Source organism: Rhinopithecus roxellana, chromosome 12, assembly GCF_007565055.1.
Source record: "Rhinopithecus roxellana isolate Shanxi Qingling chromosome 12, ASM756505v1, whole genome shotgun sequence".
Lineage (NCBI taxonomy): Eukaryota > Metazoa > Chordata > Mammalia > Primates > Cercopithecidae > Rhinopithecus > Rhinopithecus roxellana.
Genome location: NC_044560.1, coordinates 113,563,429 through 113,585,982, shown reverse-complemented (window position 1 = coordinate 113,585,982; position 22,554 = coordinate 113,563,429). Strand labels below are relative to the sequence as shown.

General features: G+C 55.1%; 1 protein-coding gene across 3 annotated transcripts in view; it reads left to right on the top strand.

Annotated features, from left to right (window-relative positions):
• Positions 1 to 19,682, top strand: part of CHST8 (carbohydrate sulfotransferase 8) — a 128,578-nt gene extending 108,896 nt beyond the window's left edge. For 2 of the 3 annotated variants that reach the window (XM_010359609.2, XM_010359610.2), the window contains exons 3-4: positions 17,583 to 17,620; positions 18,125 to 19,682. In XM_010359609.2, the coding sequence (XP_010357911.1) occupies positions 17,583 to 17,620; positions 18,125 to 19,231 (1,145 nt within the window). In that variant the 3' untranslated portion in view covers positions 19,232 to 19,682. The remainder of the gene's footprint in view (positions 1 to 17,582; positions 17,621 to 18,124) is intronic. The other variant, XM_010359611.2, reaches the window with a different exon arrangement.
• The last annotated feature ends 2,872 nt before the right edge of the window (positions 19,683 to 22,554 follow it).

Sequence of the window (22,554 nt, the reverse complement as noted above, 5' to 3'; positions counted from 1 at the left end):
CAGTAACATTGTTAAATTAGGTGATAAAAGGTTATTTTTGCTTCTGAAGTTGAAATACGTTACTATGATTCCTTATCTGCCTGGAATTAGAAAGGTTTCAGAATTAGTGTTCTAAAGGTTTCATTATCAAAATTTGCCAGACTTTATAAAACAAACATTTTTTTTGTCCTTGTGTTCAACAAAGATGGGCAAAGGCTTTGTCTTCTGATATTGGAGATTGCTTTCAGCGTTTGGTGGAGAAAGAAGCCACAGGCTTCCCTGCAGCCAGGGGGATGCACTGGGGGCTGGGGAAGGCTCGCTTGCATTTGAATTGGAGCCACCACTGTCACCTGTGCCACGGCCTGGGCATCGGAGGCCACATAGGTCAGGGAGGTCACTCTTGCCCATGGGGCAGCACAGCCAGAGGCTGCACCTTCACTAGGGGGAGCGGCCAGGAGCCTGCCCATCTAGCCTGCATGTGGCTTCTCTGTCTCCGCTTCCGTCTCCCTCCAGCACCCCTTTCTAGCCCCAGCCCTTTCTAGGCCCCATCTCCAATCCTTTCCTCGGGATCTCTACCACCACCAACTGTCCGCCATTTACCTATTATCCTCCCACCATCTTACTACCATCTACCCACCAACCTCCCACCTTCCCCCTACCACCCACCCACCTTCCCCCTACTACCACCCCCCACCATCCCCCATCTCCTCACCATCCACCCACCATCCCCCATCTCCTCACCATCCACCCACCATCCCCCATCTCCTCACCATCTACCCGCCATCCCCCACCATCCCCCACCAACCTCCCATCTTCCTCCTACCACCCACCCACCTTCCCCCTACTACCCACCATCCTCCTACCACGCCCCACCATCCTCCCTCCATCCCCCACCATCCCCCATCTCCTCACCATCCACCCACCATCCCCCACCAACCTCCCACCATCCCACACCATCCTCCTACCATCTCCCCACCATCCCCCACCATCCTACCATCTCCCCTCCATCCCCCATCTCCTCACCATCCACCCACAATCCCCCATCTCCTCATCATCCACCTGCCATCCTCCACCATCCACCCACCATCCTCCTACCATCCCCCCTCCATCCCCCACCATCTGCCATCTCACCATCCACCCACCATCCCCCACCAACCTCCCACCATCCCCACACCATCCCCCACCATCCATGTACCATTCTCACACCATCCTCCCAGTACCCTCTGTGTACCATCCTACCTGCCATCAGTGTACCCCCCGTGTGCATCTCCCCATCATCAGTGCATCACATCTGACATGGAAGACACCCTTGTGCAGCACAAACCCCCCCTCACTCGCACTTGGCCGTCAAGGGTGCCATGAGCCGGGCCTGGGGCCTCATACCTGCTAATGGACTACTTTATCCCTGCACTTGGCATCCCCAAGTCACCCTGGTCCATGACCTCTTATGAGCAAACCGTCCTTGCTACAGCACTCTAGGCTGCAGGGCTCTTCTGAGGACAGATTTCTCTCTGGAAGAAGCACACCAGGCAGGATAAGGGACTGTTCTGCTGGGATCAGGAGACCTTGCTGTGCATCTTAACCCTATGCCTGCTCTCATCCCCTTTCCCTCTGTTTTTGGTTTGATCCAAGGACAGGATTGACTTTACCAAAGGGGAGGCTCATCCTCTCCCAGACTTCCAACCAGGACGGCGCTTTAGCTGGACTGGTGGGAACAGTCCAGGATGAGTGTGGCAGCCCCTCAAGTGTTTGCCCACCTGCATGCCAGCTGCAGCCTCTGCCACGTCTCACAGGGACAGCAGTCCCAGATGTCAGAGGCAGGGGCAACAGCCTCTCAGATAGACCAGCTAAGAACAGAGCTGGGAGAGCAAGGCTACCAGTTTCCTCCTGAACCCAGGCTGGGGTCTATGCAAATCTGTTGTGGATGTGAACCTTGAGGTTGATTGCAGAGGATGTGAACCTCTGAGATCCTGCTCTGCAGGGCCAGGTCTTGATGGAAAAGGATCCCTTTCTGCTGAGCACCTGAGTGGGAGATGCCGGCTCAGGGGCACCTGTCTGCAGCCTGATCTTCCTTCTTCCAAGGAGCTCAGCCCTGCAGAGGCATCCTAGCCTGGCCCATCCTTGTGTCTCTCACTTGCGGATGCAGCAGAGCTAAAGGCTGGAAATGACATTCTCAGGATGCTCACAACCCATGCACTCCTCAGGGGCTCAGGATGACGCTTTCCTGTGGACTTCAGCATTTCCAAAATCCCTGCTGTCTGCAACCACAGATTTTCACAGAAACTTCTGGCACTGAAAACCTTCTGATGCCCCAGTCAAAGCACCCACCGCCTGACACAACTGTGCTGTGCTCACCCCGCCCCATACTCCCTGTTACACAGCAGCCCCTCGTTCTGTAATCAACTCCCAGACAAACAGAAAACATGCTAGCAGCCGTTGTAAGCATCCCCTGTGTGATTTATTGCCATCATCACAATATTTTGTTTGGAGCTGTAATCCTCCGGACATAAATCAAGTCATTAGAAGGAATGACGTTCAATCCTGCAGAAGATGCTGTGGTGGGCTGAGCAGCAGTGAATCACCTCTCACTGTGAATCACCTCTCACCCTGCTAGGGAATCATTCATTCTAGAAAGAATGGCCCTCCCCACGCCTACCTGGCCCACTCCTCATCCCTGCCATGCACAGGCGTGAAAGACGGAAGGCACAAGCCAGGCTTCTTTGTTTCCTGGAATAGCACATTTCACAACCGCAAAGAGGTGCCCAAAACACATGCCCAGTGCTCCAGACTGGAGCCTTAATTCCTCCGGAAATGCATGCAGCCTGGAGGGGCTGCCTCCTTGTCCATAGTGGGCTCTCTTCCTCCTGAGAGCAGCTTTGCTGGTTGGACTTCAAAGGAAGCAGGAAAACAGCTCAGATGTCTTCTTTAGCTCTCCTTTCACGGTGACCCCAGCCACCCTACAAACAGCCATTACGTGGGAGCACATTCCGTTTGCAAAGCCGGCGGGTCTAATTGCAGGGCCTTTGGTGCAGATGTGCAGGCAGAGACTAAGCAGAGACTTTGAGGCCTTGAAAGGGGAATTCAGGGACCTCGGGCACTGTCTTCCAGGAGCCCAGTAAGCTCCTCCACCCCCACCCAGGTAAACACCGGCTTCGAGTTCCCTGCAAATAGCGCCTCTCTTGGGGCAAGGAGACACCCCCAAAATGCCGGAAAGCAAAGAACGGGAAGGGGGTTGGGTCTTGGCTAAGGGATTGGCTTAGAAGACTTCATGTTATTGAATAATGTGAATACTGTGATGATGGCAAGTTCCAAGTACGCATGAAGATCGTGAAAATTCCAGCTATTTCCAGTGTTTACATCTACTCAATATTCTTGCGCTCAGAGCTAATGAGGCTGGCTTTAGGTGGTGACGTGGGCCTGTTTCAAAGATGTTGGAAGTCGCGGGGCTGGATTGCGTGGTGTGTGTCTGGGCTGCCTTCAAAACCGAGGTATGTGGCCCAGATCTGGCTAATGGACAGTTTCACCCAAGCTCTGTCCTGTTTCCAGCTGAGAGCTGCTACCTGCAGGTGCTACTCGAGTCTGTCTCTGGTTCTCCATAAGCCAGGGTCGGGTCTTCTCCCCCAAGGGCTCCTCCATTCCCTGAGACCTCCCTGTCTGGGGGTCCTGGGAGCATGCTATGGGGGGAGTCCCCCAGACATTTCCCTTACCCTCACCCCTCATACCCCTGATTCACCAAACCCTCTGGCCCTCTGGCTTTGTTGTTCTGCAAAATCCAACCTCCCCTTTTCCTACTCCCGCCCAACCTGCCTAAGTTCAAATGTCCCCACTCCTCACCTCCATCATAAGGTTAAGAACCTGAATTTGTTTTCCCACTTCCTTTTGGGCCTCACTCTTCTCCAAGTTCCCCAGTCACCTCCAGAATGACTTCTGAACAAGCAGCCCTCGGGGATCTCTCCGCCCTCCCCACTTTCCCCAACCCTGCAGTCAGCACTCCAGGGCTCTGGAGGCTGTGCAGGTACTGAGATGCAAAGGGCCTGTGGTTTAGGTGTGAGTGTGGTATGGGGGTGTGAAGCCAGCCTCGCCTGGCATGGCTGTGAGGGGGCAGTGGCAGACAGGCTGTCTGTGCTCCCATGATGGCCTGGGGCCCCCTGGTCAGCCCACATGGCCCTGTGGGGGCTCCTGCTGCTACAGGATACTGGGCTGGGCAGAGGAAGAGCTGGCCATTCAGGATAGGCCCAGTGGCTCATGCCTGTAATCCCAGCACTTTGGGAGACCGAGGTGGGTGGATTGCTTGAGCTCAGGAGTTCAAGACCAGCCTGGGCAACATGGTGAAACCCCGTCTCTACTGAAAACACAAAAATTAGCCGGGCATGGTGGTGTGTGCCTGTAATCCCAGCTACTCTGGAGGCTGAGGCATGAGAATTGCTTGAACCAGGAGGTGGAGGTTGTAGTGAGCCAAGACCATGCCAAAGAAAGAAAGAAAGATAGAAAGAAAGATGAATGAAAGAAAGAAAGATAGAGAGAGAGAGAGAGACAGAGAGAGAGAGGAAGGAAGGAAGGAAGGAAGGAAGGAAGGAAGGAAGGAAGGAAGGAAGGAAGGAAGGAAGGAAGGAAGGGAGAAAGAAAGAGAAAGAAGGAAGGAAAGAAGGAAGGAGAGAGAAAGAAGGAAAGAAAGAAGGAAAGAAAGAAAGAAGCTGGCCATTCAGAAGGGAGCAGAAAGGAGCTCTTGGACAGGTATCCAGGGGAGGTGATGTCCCCACAGCCAGCCACTGACAAGCCGAAGATTGGCATCCATACTCGGGTTTGGTGTCTTTTTTTAAGAGATGGGATCTCACTGTGTTGCCCAGGTTCAACATAGGAGCTCAAACTCCTGGGCTCAAGCAATCCTCCTGCCCCAGCCTCCTGAGTAGCTGGGATTCCATGTGCACACCACCATGCCAGTGTTATGCTCAAGTTTGAACCCTCAAAGAAGCTGGTGTAATCCTCAGGCCAGAGCTTTCCAGAGCTTTTCTCGCCCCAGCCCTTGGCTGGACCTGACTCCAGGTTCAAGGCCCTGCCCTGGGAGATTCACCCTGGCTCTGAAATGTAGACTGTAGCTATCCAGACCCTCAGCAGGGAAGAGCCAGACTGACGGCTGGAGCCTCTGAGAGCTCCAGGCAGTCCCTGGCCTTGTCCTTGCAATCTGTGAATTGCCAGGGTCTCTGTTCTGTTCTGGGGGGGGCACACAGGATGACCCCTCAGCGGCAGCTGCCCCTCAGTGTTCCCTGCGATGCTGGAGAGAAGACACTGGTGTGGGGGGACAGGGTGGGCCTGGAACTGTAGCTGCCCATTCACTGTGCTTGAGTCGTGGTCGCCACCCAGACTCCGGGACCGCTGTGGGTACAGTCAGTGACCATCAGGGAGCTCTTCCAAGGATCAGAGCACCCATCCCTGAGCCCCTAGGCAGCCCTTTTCAGTCTGGAGCCCCACTCTCTCCAGGGTGTCTGCAGTACCCCACTCAGGCCAGAGCAGCCTGCAGCGGGGGGCACTTCAAAGAAGCATCACTTAAGACAGATTTACTTTTGTGGCTCTTTAGGGTATCACAGCAACAGCTGTGACAGGCTTGACAGCTCCAGGCCAGCTCAGTAATTGACGTGGCAGCCAGAACAATGCATCCCTAGGCCGGCTGGAGCTGGACCGATCATTATCTTGCAGTTGGGCCACCGTGGTAATGAGGCTGCCCCCCTGGCTGCCTGACTCCATTCCAGGGAAGAAGGATGCCCACTGCCCATGTCTGCCCCTGGAGGGCCTGTCTCAGGGCTGGGCCAGTGGGTAAGGGGCACTTTTCCTGTAAGCAGGCCGTGTTAGCACATTCTTGCACTGCTCTAAATAAACACCTGAGACTGGGCAATTTATAAAGAAAAGAGGTTTCACTGGCTCACGGCTCTGCAGGCCAGACAGGAAGTGTGGCCCCAGCATCCACTCGGTTTCTGGGGGGTGGGGGTCTCAAAGAGCTTTTACTCATGGCGGCAGGCAAGCGGGAGTGTGCATGTCACCTGGTGAAAGCAGAAACAAAGGGTGAGACTTGGGGGCAGGCTGTGCCACACTTTATAACAACCAGATCTCATGAGAATTCATTCACTATTACAAGGATGGCACCGAGACATGAAGGATCCCCCCATGAGCCAAATACCCCCCACCAGGCTCCACCTCCAACACTGGGGATCACATTTCAACAGGAGATTTGGGCGGGGACAAATGTCCAAACTACATCAAGACAGCCCCTTTATGGGGCCACCCCAGCTTCAGGCTTCTGACTCACTCGCTTCTATTTGCTGGTAACCCCACAATGGGAATTCACCATTATTTAGACCAAGTGAGATGTCTTCCTGCAGAGCTGGCTGGAGAGTGGTCACTATATTCCCTGTCAGCCAGACAAGAGGAGGCATTGACGTCCATCCCATTTGACCCACTGGGCATGGTGCTCTGAGACCATGGCTGCTCAGAGCCCAGGTTGGGATCCCCATGGGCCCAGAGAAGGGCGGCACCCATGCCCAGGCCCACTGCCTCTACCCATCTTTCCCTGAGAAGTGCTGGTACCATGCCCCCACTGGCCCAGAAGAGCCACAGGTGGTTGAATGAGCTCCCACAGGCACATCTGCCCCTGCACCTCTGACCAGCAACCCCTGATCCCCTAAATCCCTCTCCTCCAACTGCCCTCTGGATGTATGCACTTGGGAGACCTGTAGTCAGGTCTCCTCAAAGTCAACAGGGATCTGTCCTCCTGTGCAGGAAATAGCATCAGCATTCACAACTGCTAACGCCAGAAGCCAGCGTCTCCCTCCGCACTCAGCCAGTCCCAGGTCCTGCTGATGTAGTGGCGAGTTCAGGCCAACTTGTCCTGGCCCCCAAGGGCCCAGCCCCATGTGACATCAGTAGTTTGAAATCTGCCATAATGGGATTTCAGACCATGGAAATCAGCAAACACTGCAAACCAGGCTGCTCCCTGCTCCCACCCCACTACCCAGAGAACCAGGTGTTCAACATTTCCCAGCACACCCCCATCTCCTGAAATGTTCTTCAACTCTCCATCCACTGTCTCATCATCACCCAGGTCCAGACCTCAAGAGTCTCCTGCCTGGATAGTGGCAGCAATCCCCTGACCAACCTTTCTTCTGTGTCTTTGACTCCATCCCAGAACGGTCCTTAAATTCAAAGTAACTCCACACCCTAAAGCTCTTTGAGACTCCCCTGGGCCTTAGGAGGTAAGGTCTAGTGCCCTTGCATTGCTATAAAGCCTCTTTCTTGCCGGCCAGCCATCATGGTTGCCTGTCCTTCCTTCCCTCCCTCCCTCCCTCCTTCCTTCCTTCCTTCCTTCCTTCCTTCCTTCCTTCCTTCCTTCCTTCCTTCCTTCCTTCCTTCCTTCCTTCCTTCCTTCTCTCTCTCTCTCTCTTTCTTTCTTTTTCTTTCTTTCTTTCCCTTTCCTCCCCTCCCTCCCTTCCTTCCTTTCTCTTTTCTTTTCTTTTGAGACAGGATCTCACTCTGTCACCAGGCTGGAGTGCAGTGGTGCAATCATAGCTCACTGAAGCCTCTAACGCTTGGACTCAACTGATCCTCCCACCTCAGCCTTCTGAGCAGCTGGGACTACAGGTGCCCATCACTGTGCCCAGCCTAATTTTTTCTTTTTTTTTTTTAGAGATGGGGTCTCACTATGTTGTCCAGGCTGGTCTCAAACTTTTGGCCTCAAGTAATCCATCTGCCTTGGTCTCCTAAGCACTTGGATTAAAGGTGTAAACCACTGTACCTGGCCCTGCCTTTTCTTGACACCCTTCAGTCTCTAGGCCCATCCCTTCATCCCAGGAGCCTTGCCGTCATGGTGGAAGTCCACCAAGCTCTGCCAGAAATGTCCTCATTACCCTCAGGTGCCAATTTATTATCATGATCTTTGGGAGCTATCACCTGCAACACTGACCTAGGTAACATGTCAATTGTCCCACATTGCCTGCAATGCCCTCCATGGCTGCCATCACACATGGAGTTGCTGGCCAGTGCCTCACCTCCTTGCTAGACTGGAAGCTCCATGAGGGCAAGGGCCACACTGTCCCATTCCTGGTTAAGACACTGTCATCAGTACCTAAGATGCTGCTGGCCCGTACAGGTGCTCCATCAATGTGAAGTGAAGGGACTCATGGTGGCAGATGGCAGGACTGTTCCGCGTGGTGTGCTGCAAAGTGGAGGCCAGCCAGTCGGTCTTGCTGTCAACTTCCCACATGGGAAGCAGAGACAGAGCAAGCCAGGGAGCGACACGGGGTTGTGGGCTAGGGCCACACAGATCGTTCTTTCTCATTTGCGGCAACATCCACTACCTCTGGCTTGTTCTTCCAGGCCCACATGTGTTGAAGGAAGACATGCAGCCAGGCACAGTGGCTCACACCTGTAATCCCAGCACTTTGGGAGGCTGATGCAGGAGGATTGCTTGAGGCCAGGAGTTTCTGGGCAACATAGTGAGACCTTGCCTCTGTGAATATTTTGTTTGTTTGAGACAGAGTCTGACTCTGTCGCTCAGGCTGGACTGCAGTGGCACAAGCTCAGCTCACTGCAACCTCCAACTCCCAGGTTCAAGCAATTCTCATGTCTCAGCCTCCCGAGTGGCTGGGATTACAGGCATCCACCACCACAATGGCTACTTTTTGTATTTACTTAGTGGAGACGGGGTTTTGTCATGTTGGTCTGGCAGGTCTTGAACTGCTGACCTCAGGTGATACACCCGCCTCAGCCTCCCAAAGTGCTGGGATTACAGGCATGAGCCAGCACACCTGGCCAATATTTTATATATATATATATATATATATATATATATATATATATATATATATATATGGTTTTTTTTTGTTTGTTTGTTTGTTTTTTTTTTTAATTAACTGGGCTTGGTGGTGCACACCTGTAGTCCAGCTACTTGGGAGGCTGAAGTGGGAGGATCCCTTGAGCCCAGAAGTTCAGGGTTATAGTGAGCCATGATCACGCCACTGCACTCCAGCATGGGCAACAGAGTGAGACACTGTCTCAAAACAGAAAGGAAGGAAGGAAGTGGGGGAGGGAGAGAGAGGGAATGAATACATAAAGGAAAGAAGAGGCATGACCTGCTGTAAGCCATGTGCCGTAGACTCCTAGAAACCTCACAGGGATGTGCACAGACACACACACACTCCCCACCCAGGACATGCTACATCGCACACACAGGAAGCAGGCACCTGTGCAGCACAAACGTGTGCTGTGGTGCATTTCCTCGGCATGCCTGGTGTGACAGATCATTCGACATGCACACCTAATCCCATGCGACATGCACATGTGTAAGGGGTGATGCAGTGGGTGGCACAGGTGTGCTGGGGTCACACACACCCTGAACACTGTAGGAGTCACTGCAGGCTCTGACCGAGGAGTGCTTTTAGCAGGAGCTGAGGATCCCTCCCGTAGACAGGCAGGGCACCAGCTCAGGACTCCCCTCCCCAACCCACTCAGTGATGGGCAGGTGGGTAGATGTGGCGCAGGCGGGACAGCTGTTGGGTTCGCAGACTGGCTAACCGGCTGACTGGCTGACTGACAGGCAGCTCTGATGCTCGACTCTCTGACAGCTCCAAGGGAATTCACAGCCAAGGCTGAGCTGACAGGAACCACCCAGTTGAATCGTGGATTGTAATCACGAAGGCGAGGGAACGGAATCACTAAACAAAACAAGTGCGGTCAGAGCCGTCAGGCGCTCATCGGCCCAAGACAGGAAGATGCTGGCTCCCCTCCTCCGCAGATGCACCCCAGCGTCTCTGCGCTGGGGGCAGGAGCTGGGCTGAGGGAGATTCAGCCCCTGCAGAGGGAACCAGGTGATCGGCATGCCGGGAGCAGCTGGCTTCCAACCAGTGGGCTCCGGCCCTGCCCGGCATCGTGCCCCATTTCATGTGCACATTTGTGGATTTGCAAGATGCATATGTTTGGCACATTTTACCAATGAATTTTTAGCCCGTTTTACCAATGAAACAGGTTCAGCAAGGTCAAGGCACTTGTCCAAGGTCACACAGCAGTGGGTGTGTGTGCTCTTAGTTTTCTCATCTTTTTTTTTTTTTTTTTTTTTTTTTTAGATGGAGCCTTGCTCTGTTGCCCAGGCTGGAGTGCAGTGGCACGATCTTGGCTCACTGCAGCCTCCAACCTCCACCTCCCAGGTTCAAGCGATTCTTCTGCCTCAGCCTCCAGAGTAGCTGAGATTACAGGTGCCCACCACCATGCCTGGCAAATTTTTGTATTTTTAGTAGAGACAGGGTTTCAGCATGTTGGCCGGGTTCCTGACCTCAGATGATCTGCCTGCCTCAGTCAACCAAAGTGCTGGAATTACAGGCGTGAGCCACCGCACCTGGCTTGTTTTCTAATTTTTGATGTGCTAAGCCTGCATTAAAAAGTGCGACTCCACATGGACCCCCCAGGGTGGTTCTCCACGTGGTCCACTGAGGGAGGGAGTAAGCCTTTGCTCTGGTCTGAGCCAAAGGTCACTGTGACTGAGTTTGATCATCTCAGCGCCTAGGGGAAGAAGCCCCCCACCCAGAGGCGGAAGCTGGAGGAGAGAGGCCAATGCATGACCAGCTCGATGCAGCTGTCCAGCGTGTCTGGCCTGACTGCTGCCTCCACTCAAGGTCCACACTCTGACCACAGAGTTGTCATCAGGGCCCGGGAGCAGCCAGCACCTGTGCCGGGGCAGCCCTGCCACCTGGAACCCCACGTACCTGTCCTGTGTCCTAGGGCAGCAGGTGGCCATGACTGTGACAGAGGCTTGTCTCCAGGCTATGCCCTGGGGACCCAGCAGAGAATGTAAGAAGTTGGATTTTCCCATGAACACAGGCGAGAATTGAAGGCCCTTGAGTGAGGCTTTCATCCGGGCGAATTCTGTGCCCAGGAGTCCAGGCTGCCAGCTCATTGCTGCGTGTGTTGAAAGTTCAGTTTTGCATCTAATTTGCATATGAACAGCCTGCCCCAGGTGGAGGATGCAGTTCACAATGAGGCAGTCAGAGGCCCACAGGGACAATGTGCCCCTCAGCCCTGGACCAGCAGAGACCTCACAAGGGCAGAGTCTGGAGCCGATGGGAGAGGAGCCAGAGAAGGTGTGGCGTGGTCCCAAAGCAGGCCCCGGCCTGGTGTACTGTGCATGGCAAAAGGAGGTTCCTGAGCCAGGCTTCATGGCCACCGAGCCAGGGCTGGGGGTGGACAGACTCCTCCAGTGGGATTGCCCCCGTCTGCATCTAGCTAGGGGGCTGGCACCTGCTGCCCAGATGCGTGGGCCCTTCCCAGCTGGGAGGCTCCAGTCAGAACTCTAGGCCCAGCTTCTGGGAAGCCCCGTACCCCTCATGCCCAAGGCCAGCTCTCAGTCCAGAAAGCACCAGCCTTTCCACAGGCATGATGGGCATTGTGCCAGAATGACACAGACGGACAAGACACAGGCCCTGCCCCAAAAACATCGAGAACTAACAACCCCTCACTGCTGATCAGCAGGCAACCTAAACCAGCAGACGAGTTATTTCCTCACCTCCCTCAGGCTATCCTGCCCTGTCTTCAGAACATCCAGCTGGGCGTGGTGGCTTATGGCTGTAATCCCAGCACTTTGCGAGACTAAAGCGGGAGGATCATTTGAGTCCAGGAGTTCAAGACTGCAGTGAGCCAGGATTATGCCACTGCACTCCAGCCTGGGTGACTGAGCAAGACCTTATCTCTTAAAACCAAAAAACAAAAAACACTCTTAAAGCCCCATGAGATCACATGAGTCCCTCCTTGTCTGTACTGGGTCAAATTGGGTGCCTGCCCCACCCTCAAAAAATGCTCATTCCTGGCCCCCTGTGCTTGTAAACTGTGACCTTACAGGGTCTTTGCAGGTGTAATCAAGTTGAGGCCACTAGAGTGGCCCTTTTTTTAAAAAAGAAAAATTATTTCCATAGGTTTTTAGGGAACAGGTGGTGTTTGGTTACATGAGTAAATTATTTAGTGGTGATTGGTGAGATTTTGATGTACCCATAACTGGAGCAGTGTACACTGCACACAATTTGTAGCTTTTATCCTTCACCCCCTTCCCACCCTTTCCCCGAGTTCCCAAAATCCACTGTATCATTCTTATGCCTTCGAATCGCATCTGCATCCACATAGCTCAGCTCCCACTTATGAATGAGAACATACGATGTTTGGTTTTCCATTCCATTATTTCACTCAGAATAATAGTCTCTGATCTCCTCCAGGTTGCCGTGAATGCCATTAATTCATTCTTTTTTATGGCTGAGTACTATTCCATCATATATATATATAAAATACATACACATACATACATCTTTCTCTCCCTCTCTCTCCCTGCTCTGTATATATCACCTGTGGACTCTCTCTCTCTGAGAACCCTAACTAGCACCGCTCCCCACATTCAGAACCCTCCATACTTCCCATGGAGAGGAGCTTGGCATTTCCCTCGGGCTTCTCTCCCCCGACCCACCTACTTTCTCTCTTGCCAGCACCCTGCACTCAGGGCAGGCATCTGTAGCTCAGCACTGCACTGTGAGATCAGGTGCATGACCGGTCGTGGGGCTGCCCCAGGGCTCGGAGGCCTTTCTCTTGCACATCTTGGGTGTGGGAGCCGCTTCTTCCTAATGGGGGTGTGGAAGCAGCAGGGCAGAGGCCGACTGCCTGGGCTATCCGGGACAACAGTGTTTATCCCACCAGATGCCACTGTAAGGAGTCTAGGTGGGGCCCAAGCTCAGAATCAGGGTCCTGCAGGTGCTGGGAACCAAGATACAACCAGGAACTTGCCTTCAGGGAACCCCCGCCCCCGATCGGGCCAGCCTTAGCCAAGAGAAGCAGCCGAAAGCCCTGGAGGCTACCTGGCCATTTGGGCAATGGAAGTGGACATGGAGTGGACAGCGCCAATGGGTGTGGGGCAGCCTGCCACGAAGCCACCAGAAGCCCCCGGCATGTGGAAATGTGGCCACACAAACGGCTCCATCAGGAAATCCCAAAAGACCAAGAAGCATGACTCAAACTCAACCACAGACAGGGACTTGGGACTGACATGGCCGCTCCTGCCCTCCTTTCCCAGTTCTCTCTCATGCCTGTCCCTTTGCAGATTTGACTCCTTAAGGACAGACGCAGTGATGGGAGTGGCAAGACCCTCTCATCATTGCCCATCAGGGTCATGAGCAGCCAATGCAGCCGTCACTCTCCCAAGAGTGAGCCACATGGGGCTGGGGCAGGCCAAGGGTTCCTTTGAGGCACTTGGGTCCTGTCCTCACCTGTCAGTGCTGTCTGTCTATAGGGCCTGACCAAAAGGCTGCTCTCCAGTTATCACCCTCCATGGGTCCTGGGCAGTGGGGATTGGGGCTTTTGTGTGGCACCCTGCAGGTCTTCCTCCTGTGAGCCTAGAGAGAAGTGGGCAAGAGACCCTCCTCCTTGGACATGCTGGTGGTATAGCCCCCTCCTCAGCTGTGCCCCAGGCCCAGGCCTGATGACTAAGAGACTGGCCTCACACACTCATCAGCCTCTGCCTCTCCTCAATCAGGAGGCTTTTCAGCTAAATGCTGAGAACTTCAGCCAATGAAGAGTTCACACCGTGGAACACATTTGGCAGTGCCCATAACTCGCGCCTTGTTTATTCTCACCGATGCTTTTATCATAGCACATGTGTTTCAGCCACTCCACGCATGTCATCTGTCCAGAAAGAGAAAGTGCTTGTTTATTTCTTACTGTGCAGGGGTATGGAGCTCCCTTACAGACTGTGAGCGTTATATTGAGAGGAGAGAAGAGGTCGCTCAAGACACCCAAAGTGGGGTGTACGTGGTTGGTCTTGGATTCTGTTGCAGGGGTGGAGGTGGGGAGGCAGGGAAGGTGCATGGCAGCATTGGTGGCGTTGGATGGAAGAGGAGTTGGGTTTGGCTGGAGTTGCTCTGCAAGGCCACTGATGTTATCTAGATTGTACGTTTCATTTGGGGGCTTGAGAGGGGCTGGAGGTGGTTATACTGAGGCCAAACTCCTTCCCACCCATAAGTCCCCCCAAGGCACTGATACCACTGACCCCTGGTGGCAAACCTTCCTCATCTTCGTGAGCCCTTAGCTGCCCTTCCCTGAGCCCTTATGGAGCTGTCCAGGGTCCTGACGTGCAGCCCGCTTAGGGATGTGCAGACCCCTAGCCCAGGATACCCAAGATTTCTCCTGGATTTCACTTGCCCAGAGCGGGCAGTGGTCTTTGCTTCAGCCTTTATCTGAGTGGTGCGTGGAAGAGCAGCTTTCTCCCTAGTGGGGACACTAGGCTCATGGCAAAGGGGAGGTCCCTTTAGAATTCCTTCATTATGTTTCTGTCTTTATTCAAAAGTGAACTTGTGGCCAGGTTTGGTGGCTCGCACCTATAATTCCAGCCCTTTGGGAGGCCGAGGCAGGAGGATTACTTGAGGCCAGGTGTTTGAGACCAGCCTGGGCAACATAGCAAGACCCCATCTCTATTTCTAAAATAATGTAAATTAGTATTTTTTTCTCCTTTCTTTCTTTCCTTCCTTCCTTCCTTCCTTCCTTCCTTCCTTCCTTCCTTCCTTCCTTCCTTCCTTCTTCTTTCTTTCTTTCTTTCTTTCTTCTTTCTCTCTCTCTCTCTCTCTCTTTCTCTCTCTCTCTCTCTCTCTCTCTCTCTTTCTTTCTTTCTTTCTTGACCAAATCTTGCTCTGTTGCTCAGACTGGAACGCAGGGTGTGATCTTTCAGCTCACTGCAATCTCTGCCTCCTGGGTTCAAGTAATTCTCATGTCTCAGCCTACTGAGTAGCTGGGATCACAGGCATGCACCACCACACCCAGCTAATTTTTTTGCATTTTTAGTAGAGATGGGGTTTCACTATATTGGCCAGGCTGGTCTCGAACTCCTGGACTCAAGTGATCAGCCCACCTCAGCCTCCCAAAGTGCTGGGATGACAGGCATGAGCCACCGTGCCTGGCAGTAGATTTTTAAAAATGTTAAAGTGAGCTTGTGGGGATAGGGCTAATCTTTGCCCGATAAGCTGCCATAAATCTAAGGGTTGGGAATAACTTATGGCAAACTCACGCTCTGCTTACGATGTTACTGATCTCTCTTATTGTCCACAAGGCAATTTTTCCTTTCAAAGGAGGAAGTTGCAGGCAAGTTGGCTTTATGGACACATGTAAACAGGAACTTTTCCTCTAGTTCATGCCAAGGGCTCTAGCTCAGCCTGCATTGGAGTGGGACAGCCCCAGAAGCTTAGGCTCAGAGTCCAGAGGTCCAGGAGACAGTGTCCCCTTGTCCAGTCCTCACAGGTAAAATGGAACAGGACCACAGCCTACTGCCCTCCAAGGCTGTGGGGACAGTGCCAGTGGGAGGTCATGGCCTTAGGGGCTGCAATCTCAACAAGCACATGGCCTTCCATCTTCCACCCGACTGGCAGGATCCCTTTTGGAAGTGGCTTCTCAGCCCCACTCTTGGCCAAAGCTAGCATGACTCATTTGCTCCAGAAAAGGAATATATAAGCACCGTCACACCTTGACGAGGTGACAGGAGTGACAAGCAGAGTGGTTTCCTACATCTGAGACTCTGAGGAGGAGAGGTGGTTTAGCAGAGCCAGCTGCCATCACCAGAAGAAAATAATTAAGGAAATCTGGCAGAGTAGAGTAAAACCGAGTGGTGTGGCAGGTCCCTTCTGGTGAAGGGAGCTGTCATCATCGGCTGCGGGAGAGGAAGGAGCTCTGGAGGCTCGTGCTGGGACAGCCGCAGTAAAGATGGGACAGGGAAGAGGAGGGGGTGGCTGTCAAGGAGGGAAATAGACTCTGGGGATGGCAGGGGGTAGCAATGAGCAGCTTGATTCTAAAGACTCCTCTCGCAGGCCAGGCACCTGCTGCTTACACCCCATACCCTGAGTGGTGAAACCGGGTCTACTTGGAGCTTCATCTCAGCCTCCGAGGAAGAGTCTAGAAGGCCTGTTTCAAAGATCCCCCACATGCACGCATGGGCACATAAGCTTGGGAGTGCCCAGGAAGACGGGGAAGCTCTGCCCTTTGCCCAGGGGAGAGAATACCCTTGTTCCCAGCCCAGAGGGACAAGCAGAAGAAAGATGAAGTGTGCCCCAGTTCTGCCTGCATTTCTGCCTCTCCTGGGAATTGAGGAAGGTTCTGGCAAGCTCAGGGAATTCAGGCTGTCCATCCCAGGGCTGATGTTGCATCCCCTTCTTGGCTTGCTAATGACTGAAGGAGATGTGCGGGCACAGCCTCAACCTTAGACTGTCTGGGGCCTGGCACTAGCTGAGTCTGTAAAACTGGACCCCATGGAGAAATCCACAGACTCTCTGGCTCGGGGAAGACCTGGATGTCCCTTTACTAGCTGGGCTCCTGCCACTGGACCTCTGCCCAGGACATAGAAACAGCCGGGAAAGTAGTGGGACACTGGAACCCCCCACCCGCAAGCAGCAGCCAGGATTTGCTGAGGTGTGGTCAGGCACAGTGGCCTGGCATGCCAGCCAGAAGATCCAGCTCTCTGCTTAGGGGATAGCTGGCTCTGATGGTGACCATGGCTTTTGGCAGAGCCTCAGGACAAAAATGTCCACCCACATGGCACTGGAACAGAAAGATCCCCTGATTCCTCGATGGCCAGGTAGGGACTGGGGAAGGAGGCTCCAGCTTCTAAAGATTCCCCCCAAAGGGAATCTCCTTGTCCTCCCAGTACTTACCCCAAAGCAGACCAAACAGGGTATGACTCAGAATCTTCTACGCTGGTCAAAGGTTCACCTCACCAGAGCTTGTTTCTTGGGTGAGCCCAGCCCAGGCATGGGCCTCCTTGGTGGCCAGAGGGGGCTTTCCAGAGCATGGCCAGTGATGCACTGATCTCTCTCTGTCTTCCTGATGTCATCAGTAAGTTAACGCTGGACAATTACCCTCCACCTGGGCACTGCTTAGGGCTTGGAGGGAGACCAAGGCGAGCAAGATATGCTCAGCTCACCCCAGAACTCCAGAGCCAGGCGAGAAGGCCAAGATCTCAAAGCAAATACCCGGGGTAAGGAACTTCCTGGAGCAAGAGGAGAAGAAGCACGTTCCATTCCTAGGCCTGGTGTGTGCAAAGGTGTGGGTGTGAATATGTCATATTCCAAGCGTGGAGAATCCATAGTGGCCAGAACTGGGGCATGGCTGATGGGGTGTGGAGAGAGGGTGGATCGAGCTTTCTGAAGGGTCCTTTCCCTGTGACTTAAGGACATGGTGGGGTGCAGGAGGAGGTGGCCTGCGAGAGTCCTGGCTGCTTCACAGGGCAGGTGTGTGGGTACACCTGGGCAGGGTGCCTTTCCAGACCTTGTAGGTCACATCAGGAGGCAGGCGTGATGCAAAGAAGAGAGCCTCAGCTGCGAGCCAGTGGGACCACATGTTTGCTGCGTTCCTGTTTTCTGCATGGGTAGGGGATGGAGGGGCTCCAGCACTGAGCCATGCCCTCTCCCCATGCCCTAAGCTGCCTTTCCCTAGAGCCTACCCCAAGATCCCTCCAGCCTGGATGTCCACAGCCAGCAGCCCATAAGCAGTTCCCTGGGAGCCACGTGGCACATATGCTGCTAATACTGTCCTCTCCTCTGTTTGCTTTTTAGGAATAAAGTTCAACATCAGGCCAAGGCAGCCCCACCACGTAAGTTCTGAGAGCCAGATAAATCTCAGTGCACGCAGTCCCAGGGAAACTGGGGAGGGCTGGGAAGAAAATTAGGAGCTCACATTGAATCCATTCTTGGAAAGAAAAATGTGTCCAGCCTTTCCCAGGAGCCTTGGGAACAAAGCCCAGGGCTCTGGACCCATGAATTTCCCTTCCTTGTTAGAAGGCTTCTTTGCACGGTGCTAATAGAGGCAGTAAATCTGAGCCCGCCTGCAGGCCACCTACTCCCACCACCCTCGCTCAGCCCAGGTTCCTGGGAGGATCGCACCATCTTGTGGCCGAAATGACACTTGCACCTCAGCGGGAGGGAAGCTTTTGGGTGCTGGGCCAGGGCTCAGACGGGAGGGGTCTCACCCATAGGGTCAGCCTGTGTCCCTCACCTGAGAGGGACAGGAACCCCAGCCGTGGTGAGAGTCTACCTGTGTGGCCCTCAGTGCCCAGCTGTCCTTTCCACTCAGATAACCACTTCTCTTCTTGGCCCAGGATCTCCCACCAGGCGGCTCCCAGGATGGTGACTTGAAGGCACCCACAGAAAGGATCACTCGGGACTTGTCCAGTGGGGCCCCGAGGGGCCGCAACCTGCCAGCGCCTGACCAGCCTCAATCCCCGCTGCAGAGGGGAACCCGTCTGCGGCTCCGCCAGCGCCGTCGCCGTCTGCTCATCAAGAAAATGCCAGCTGCGGCGACCATCCCGGCCAACAGCTCGGACGTGCCCTTCATCCGGCCGGGACCTGGGACGCTGGATGGCCGCTGGGTCAGCCTGCACCGGAGCCAGCAGGAGCGCAAGCGGGTGATGCAGGAGGCCTGCGCCAAGTACCGGGCGAGCAGCAGCCGCCGGGCCGTCACACCCCGCCACGTGTCGCGTATCTTCGTGGAGGACCGCCACCGCGTGCTCTACTGCGAGGTGCCCAAGGCTGGCTGCTCCAACTGGAAGCGGGTTCTCATGGTGCTGGCCGGCCTGGCCTCGTCCACCTCCGACATCCAGCACAACACCGTCCACTATGGCAGCGCCCTCAAGCGCCTGGACACCTTCGACCGCCAGGGTATCTTGCACCGTCTCAGCACCTACACCAAGATGCTGTTTGTCCGCGAGCCCTTCGAGAGGCTGGTGTCAGCCTTCCGCGACAAGTTCGAGCACCCCAACAGCTACTACCACCCGGTCTTCGGCAAGGCCATCCTGGCCCGGTACCGGGCCAATGCCTCTCGGGAGGCCCTGCGGACGGGCTCTGGGGTGCGCTTTCCCGAATTCGTCCAGTACCTGCTGGACGTGCACCGGCCCGTGGGGATGGACATTCACTGGGACCATGTCAGCCGGCTCTGCAGCCCCTGCCTCATCGACTATGACTTCGTAGGCAAGTTCGAGAGCATGGAGGACGATGCCAACTTCTTCCTGAGCCTCATCCGCGCGCCGCGGAACCTGACCTTCCCGCGATTCAAGGACCGGCACTCGCAGGAGGCGCGGACCACAGCGAGGATCGCCCACCAGTACTTCGCCCAGCTCTCAGCCCTGCAAAGGCAGCGCACCTACGACTTCTACTACATGGATTACCTGATGTTCAACTACTCCAAGCCCTTTGCAGATCTGTACTGAGGGGCGCTGCAGCTGGCCGGGGTGGCCCTGCCCTGGTCACTCACCTGTGCTCCCGGGCATCCTCCTGTCGGTGGCGCCTCATCCCGGGAGCAACAGGGCTCTGAGGACTTGAGGAGCCGTGGCTGTGGGAGGAAGCAGGCCCTGGGTGGCGGGGGGGCGGAGGCGCCCAGCCTTAGATGGAGACCCCAGCCCCTGGCCTGTACCTGTTTCCTCACTCCTTGACTGAGGGAGAGGCTGAGGACTGGAATAGACACCCCGGGGGCTCAGCCAGCAGTTTCGATGAGCAGGGAAGTCTGAGGCCCAGAGAACAGGGGCCCCAGCGGTAAGGGATGTCCTGCACTCCCTTAGCCATTGCCTTGGACCAAACCACATGGTTTGCAGCTTTTCTACGAGCCAGGGGGGAGGTTCCCTTGGATTAAGGTTCCAAATAAAGCACATGGTTTCCAGAGCAGCAGTGTGTACTCTGTGGTGGCGTGGGAGCACGTGGACCCTGGGCTGGGTTTTCTGGGGGCTCTTTCTGCCTTCCTGGGGCAGCCTGAGCCAGGTGCTGCAGGCCCCACTGCAGAGAAGTCCAGTTCAGGAGCAGCCTTGTGGGAGGAGAGCACAGAGGACCCAGAGGCTCTCAGCCAGGGCCTGCAGGCATCTGAGGCTAGGGCCCAGTCAACTGGGGTGCTTCCATCTCAGTCCCGGCACATTCATCCTGAAAGGAGAAAATAGGCCTGTTCCTATGGGGGCCTCCTGGGGTGTCTTCTTATCAGTGCACCTTGCAGGGGCCTCTGGGGACTGCCAGAGCAGTGGCCAGCTCTCCAGGCAAGCTGCTAATCAGGGCTGAGGCTGGGGCCAGGGCGCACGCTGCCTGCATCTCAGCGGGTGTGGTGCTCTCGGTAGGCAGCGAGGCTGTCCCTGGCTTTCTGCACCTCTGGGCCAAGCAGGACTCTGGCCTGAGGCTGTCGTCTGCAGGCACTCACCCTGATCCCTGGCCCCACTCACCTGACAAGACCACCTCAGGGCTGTCAGGATGCACCTGCTCTGGAGGAGGAGAGGAGAAGCCACAGAGAAAACTTCTCCAAAAGCATACATGTTCACAACAGACAGGGCTCCAGAAGTGTCAACAGCCACGGTGGTTCTGGGAAGATCTGGGAGGAGGTGTTTGTTGGAGTGTTGAGTGCCGGCATGAGTGTGGCTGCATTTGGATATGTTTTGTGATGGGAAAGTCTGCCTGACTCTGGAGTCTCTGCCCTCTGTCAGCCTGTCTGCAGGAACCTCTTCATGTCCTCCTGGGTCATTCTGTGGGTTGCTCTGTGGGCCCTCCCAGGAGGCTGCCCTCCATCTGTCCCCACTTGCTAGGGGAGATGTTGCTGATTCTCCAGGTGGAGGTGCCACTGGATCCCTGGGTGGACCCCCCGATGGAGGCCCTACTGATTCCCAGGTGGAAAAACTGCTGGATCCCCAGGTGGAGGAGCTGCTGGCCCGCAGGTGGAGGGGCTACTGGATCCTCAGTTGGAGGCACTCCTGTATTCCCAATTGGAGGTGCTTCTGGAATCTCCCCAGGCTCACACCAACCTGAGCTGCTCCATCTCCTTTTCTGCCTCCACCTTGGACCCTGGAACCTTGCAAAGGGGGACAAGGCACTGAGCCTTCCTCCTGCCCCTTTGGGTAACATCCATCCAGGAGACCTGAGAAGCAGGGAGACCTCCCTCGGGTTCCAGCTGGAAGCAGCTTGGACCATCCGACAGAAGTGACCCGGAGGGGCAGGGAAGAGGCTGCGGTCAGGGCCTGGGGAACTCCTGGGACCCACGGAAGCTGAGACAGCAGATGCTGAGGGGCCCAGAAAGCCAGAGCAGCTGCCCTGCACCTTGACCAGGACCAGGGTCTGTGTGAGAGGAGGCAGGGAAGTGCCTGGCTGAAGAAGACCTAGAAAGAGGTGCCCTGGGCCCCGGCGCTCAAACATGAGACCACATTCATGTGCAGAAAAGTGTCCCTGGTCATGGGTGCATTTGATGAAGCCAGAGGCAGTGCCCCCGTGGCATCTGCTCAGCAGGGAACACCTGGACTCCACACTGAGGCAGCATCTGGGAGTGGCTTGGAGACAGGGAGGATGGCCCTGCCCCTCCCCAGTGTGAGCGTGTGTGTGCATCTGCATGTGTGTGTTGGGGGGAGAAATCTCTCAGAGACATGCCGGCTCAAGCTGGACAGACGTGCACACACACAACACAGCCATCAGCGGGGGGCTTTTGTTGCAGGTGGCAATGACAGAAGACAGGTGCAGGCATGACCATGATCACCACTTGACGGCCCTGAGAGTGACCTCCAACTGTGGGCCCAGGCTGGAAACCACCCCAGCTCCAACCCCCAACTCAGCCTGAAACCTCACAGGACTAAGGAAGAGTGGACTCAGCGCAGTGGTAGGGAAGTATGTGTGTGTGTGCATGTGCATGTGTCTGTGTGTGTGTCTGGATGTCTGTGTGGGTATCTGGCCTGTGCTGTGGGGTGGGTGGATGTGAGCGCGCGTGTGTCTATGTGTGTCTGGCCTGTATTCTGTGCGCGTGTGTGTGTGTGTGTTTGGCCTGTACTGTGGGTGGGTGTGAGCATATGGATCCTGTGGGTGGGTGTGTTTGTGTGGGTGTCTGGCCTGCACTGTGGGATAAATGGGTGTGAGCATGTGAGTGTATGTGTCTGGCCTGTGCTGCGGGGTGAGTGGGTATGAGCGTGTGTGTGTGTGTATATGTCTGTGTCTGTGTGTGTGTGTTTCTGTGTCTGCCCTGTGCTGTGGGGTGGGTGGATGTGAACATATGTGTGTGTGTGTGTGTCTCTGACCTGTGCTGTGGGGTGAGTGTGAGCATGTGTGTGTGTCTGTGTGTGTCTCTGTGTGTATGTATGGCCTGTGCTGTGGGGTGGGGGGGTGTAAGTGTATATATGCGTGTGTCTGGCCTGTACTGTGTGAAGGTGTGTGTGTTTAGCCTGTACTATGTGGACGGGTGTGAGCAAACAGGTAATGTGGGTCTGTGTGTCTGCGTGGGTGTGTGTCTGTGTGGGTGCCTGGCCTGTGCTGTGGGGTAAATGGGTGTGAGTATGTGGGTGTGTGTTGGGGGAGTGAGGTGTCGGGCCTGTGCTGTGGGGTGGGTGGGTGTGAGCATGTGTGTGTGTTTCTAGCCTGTGCTATAGGGTGGGTGTGAGCATGTGTGTCTGTGTGTGTGTTTCTGGAGTGAGGGGTGTGCATCGTGTGTGAGCCTGCGTCCGTGCCAGGGGTGGGCTGTGGGCGGTCTGAGTCGTGCCTGTCTCCAGGACCATCTTGTGCACCCTCTCCCCTCTCCCTGCCCATC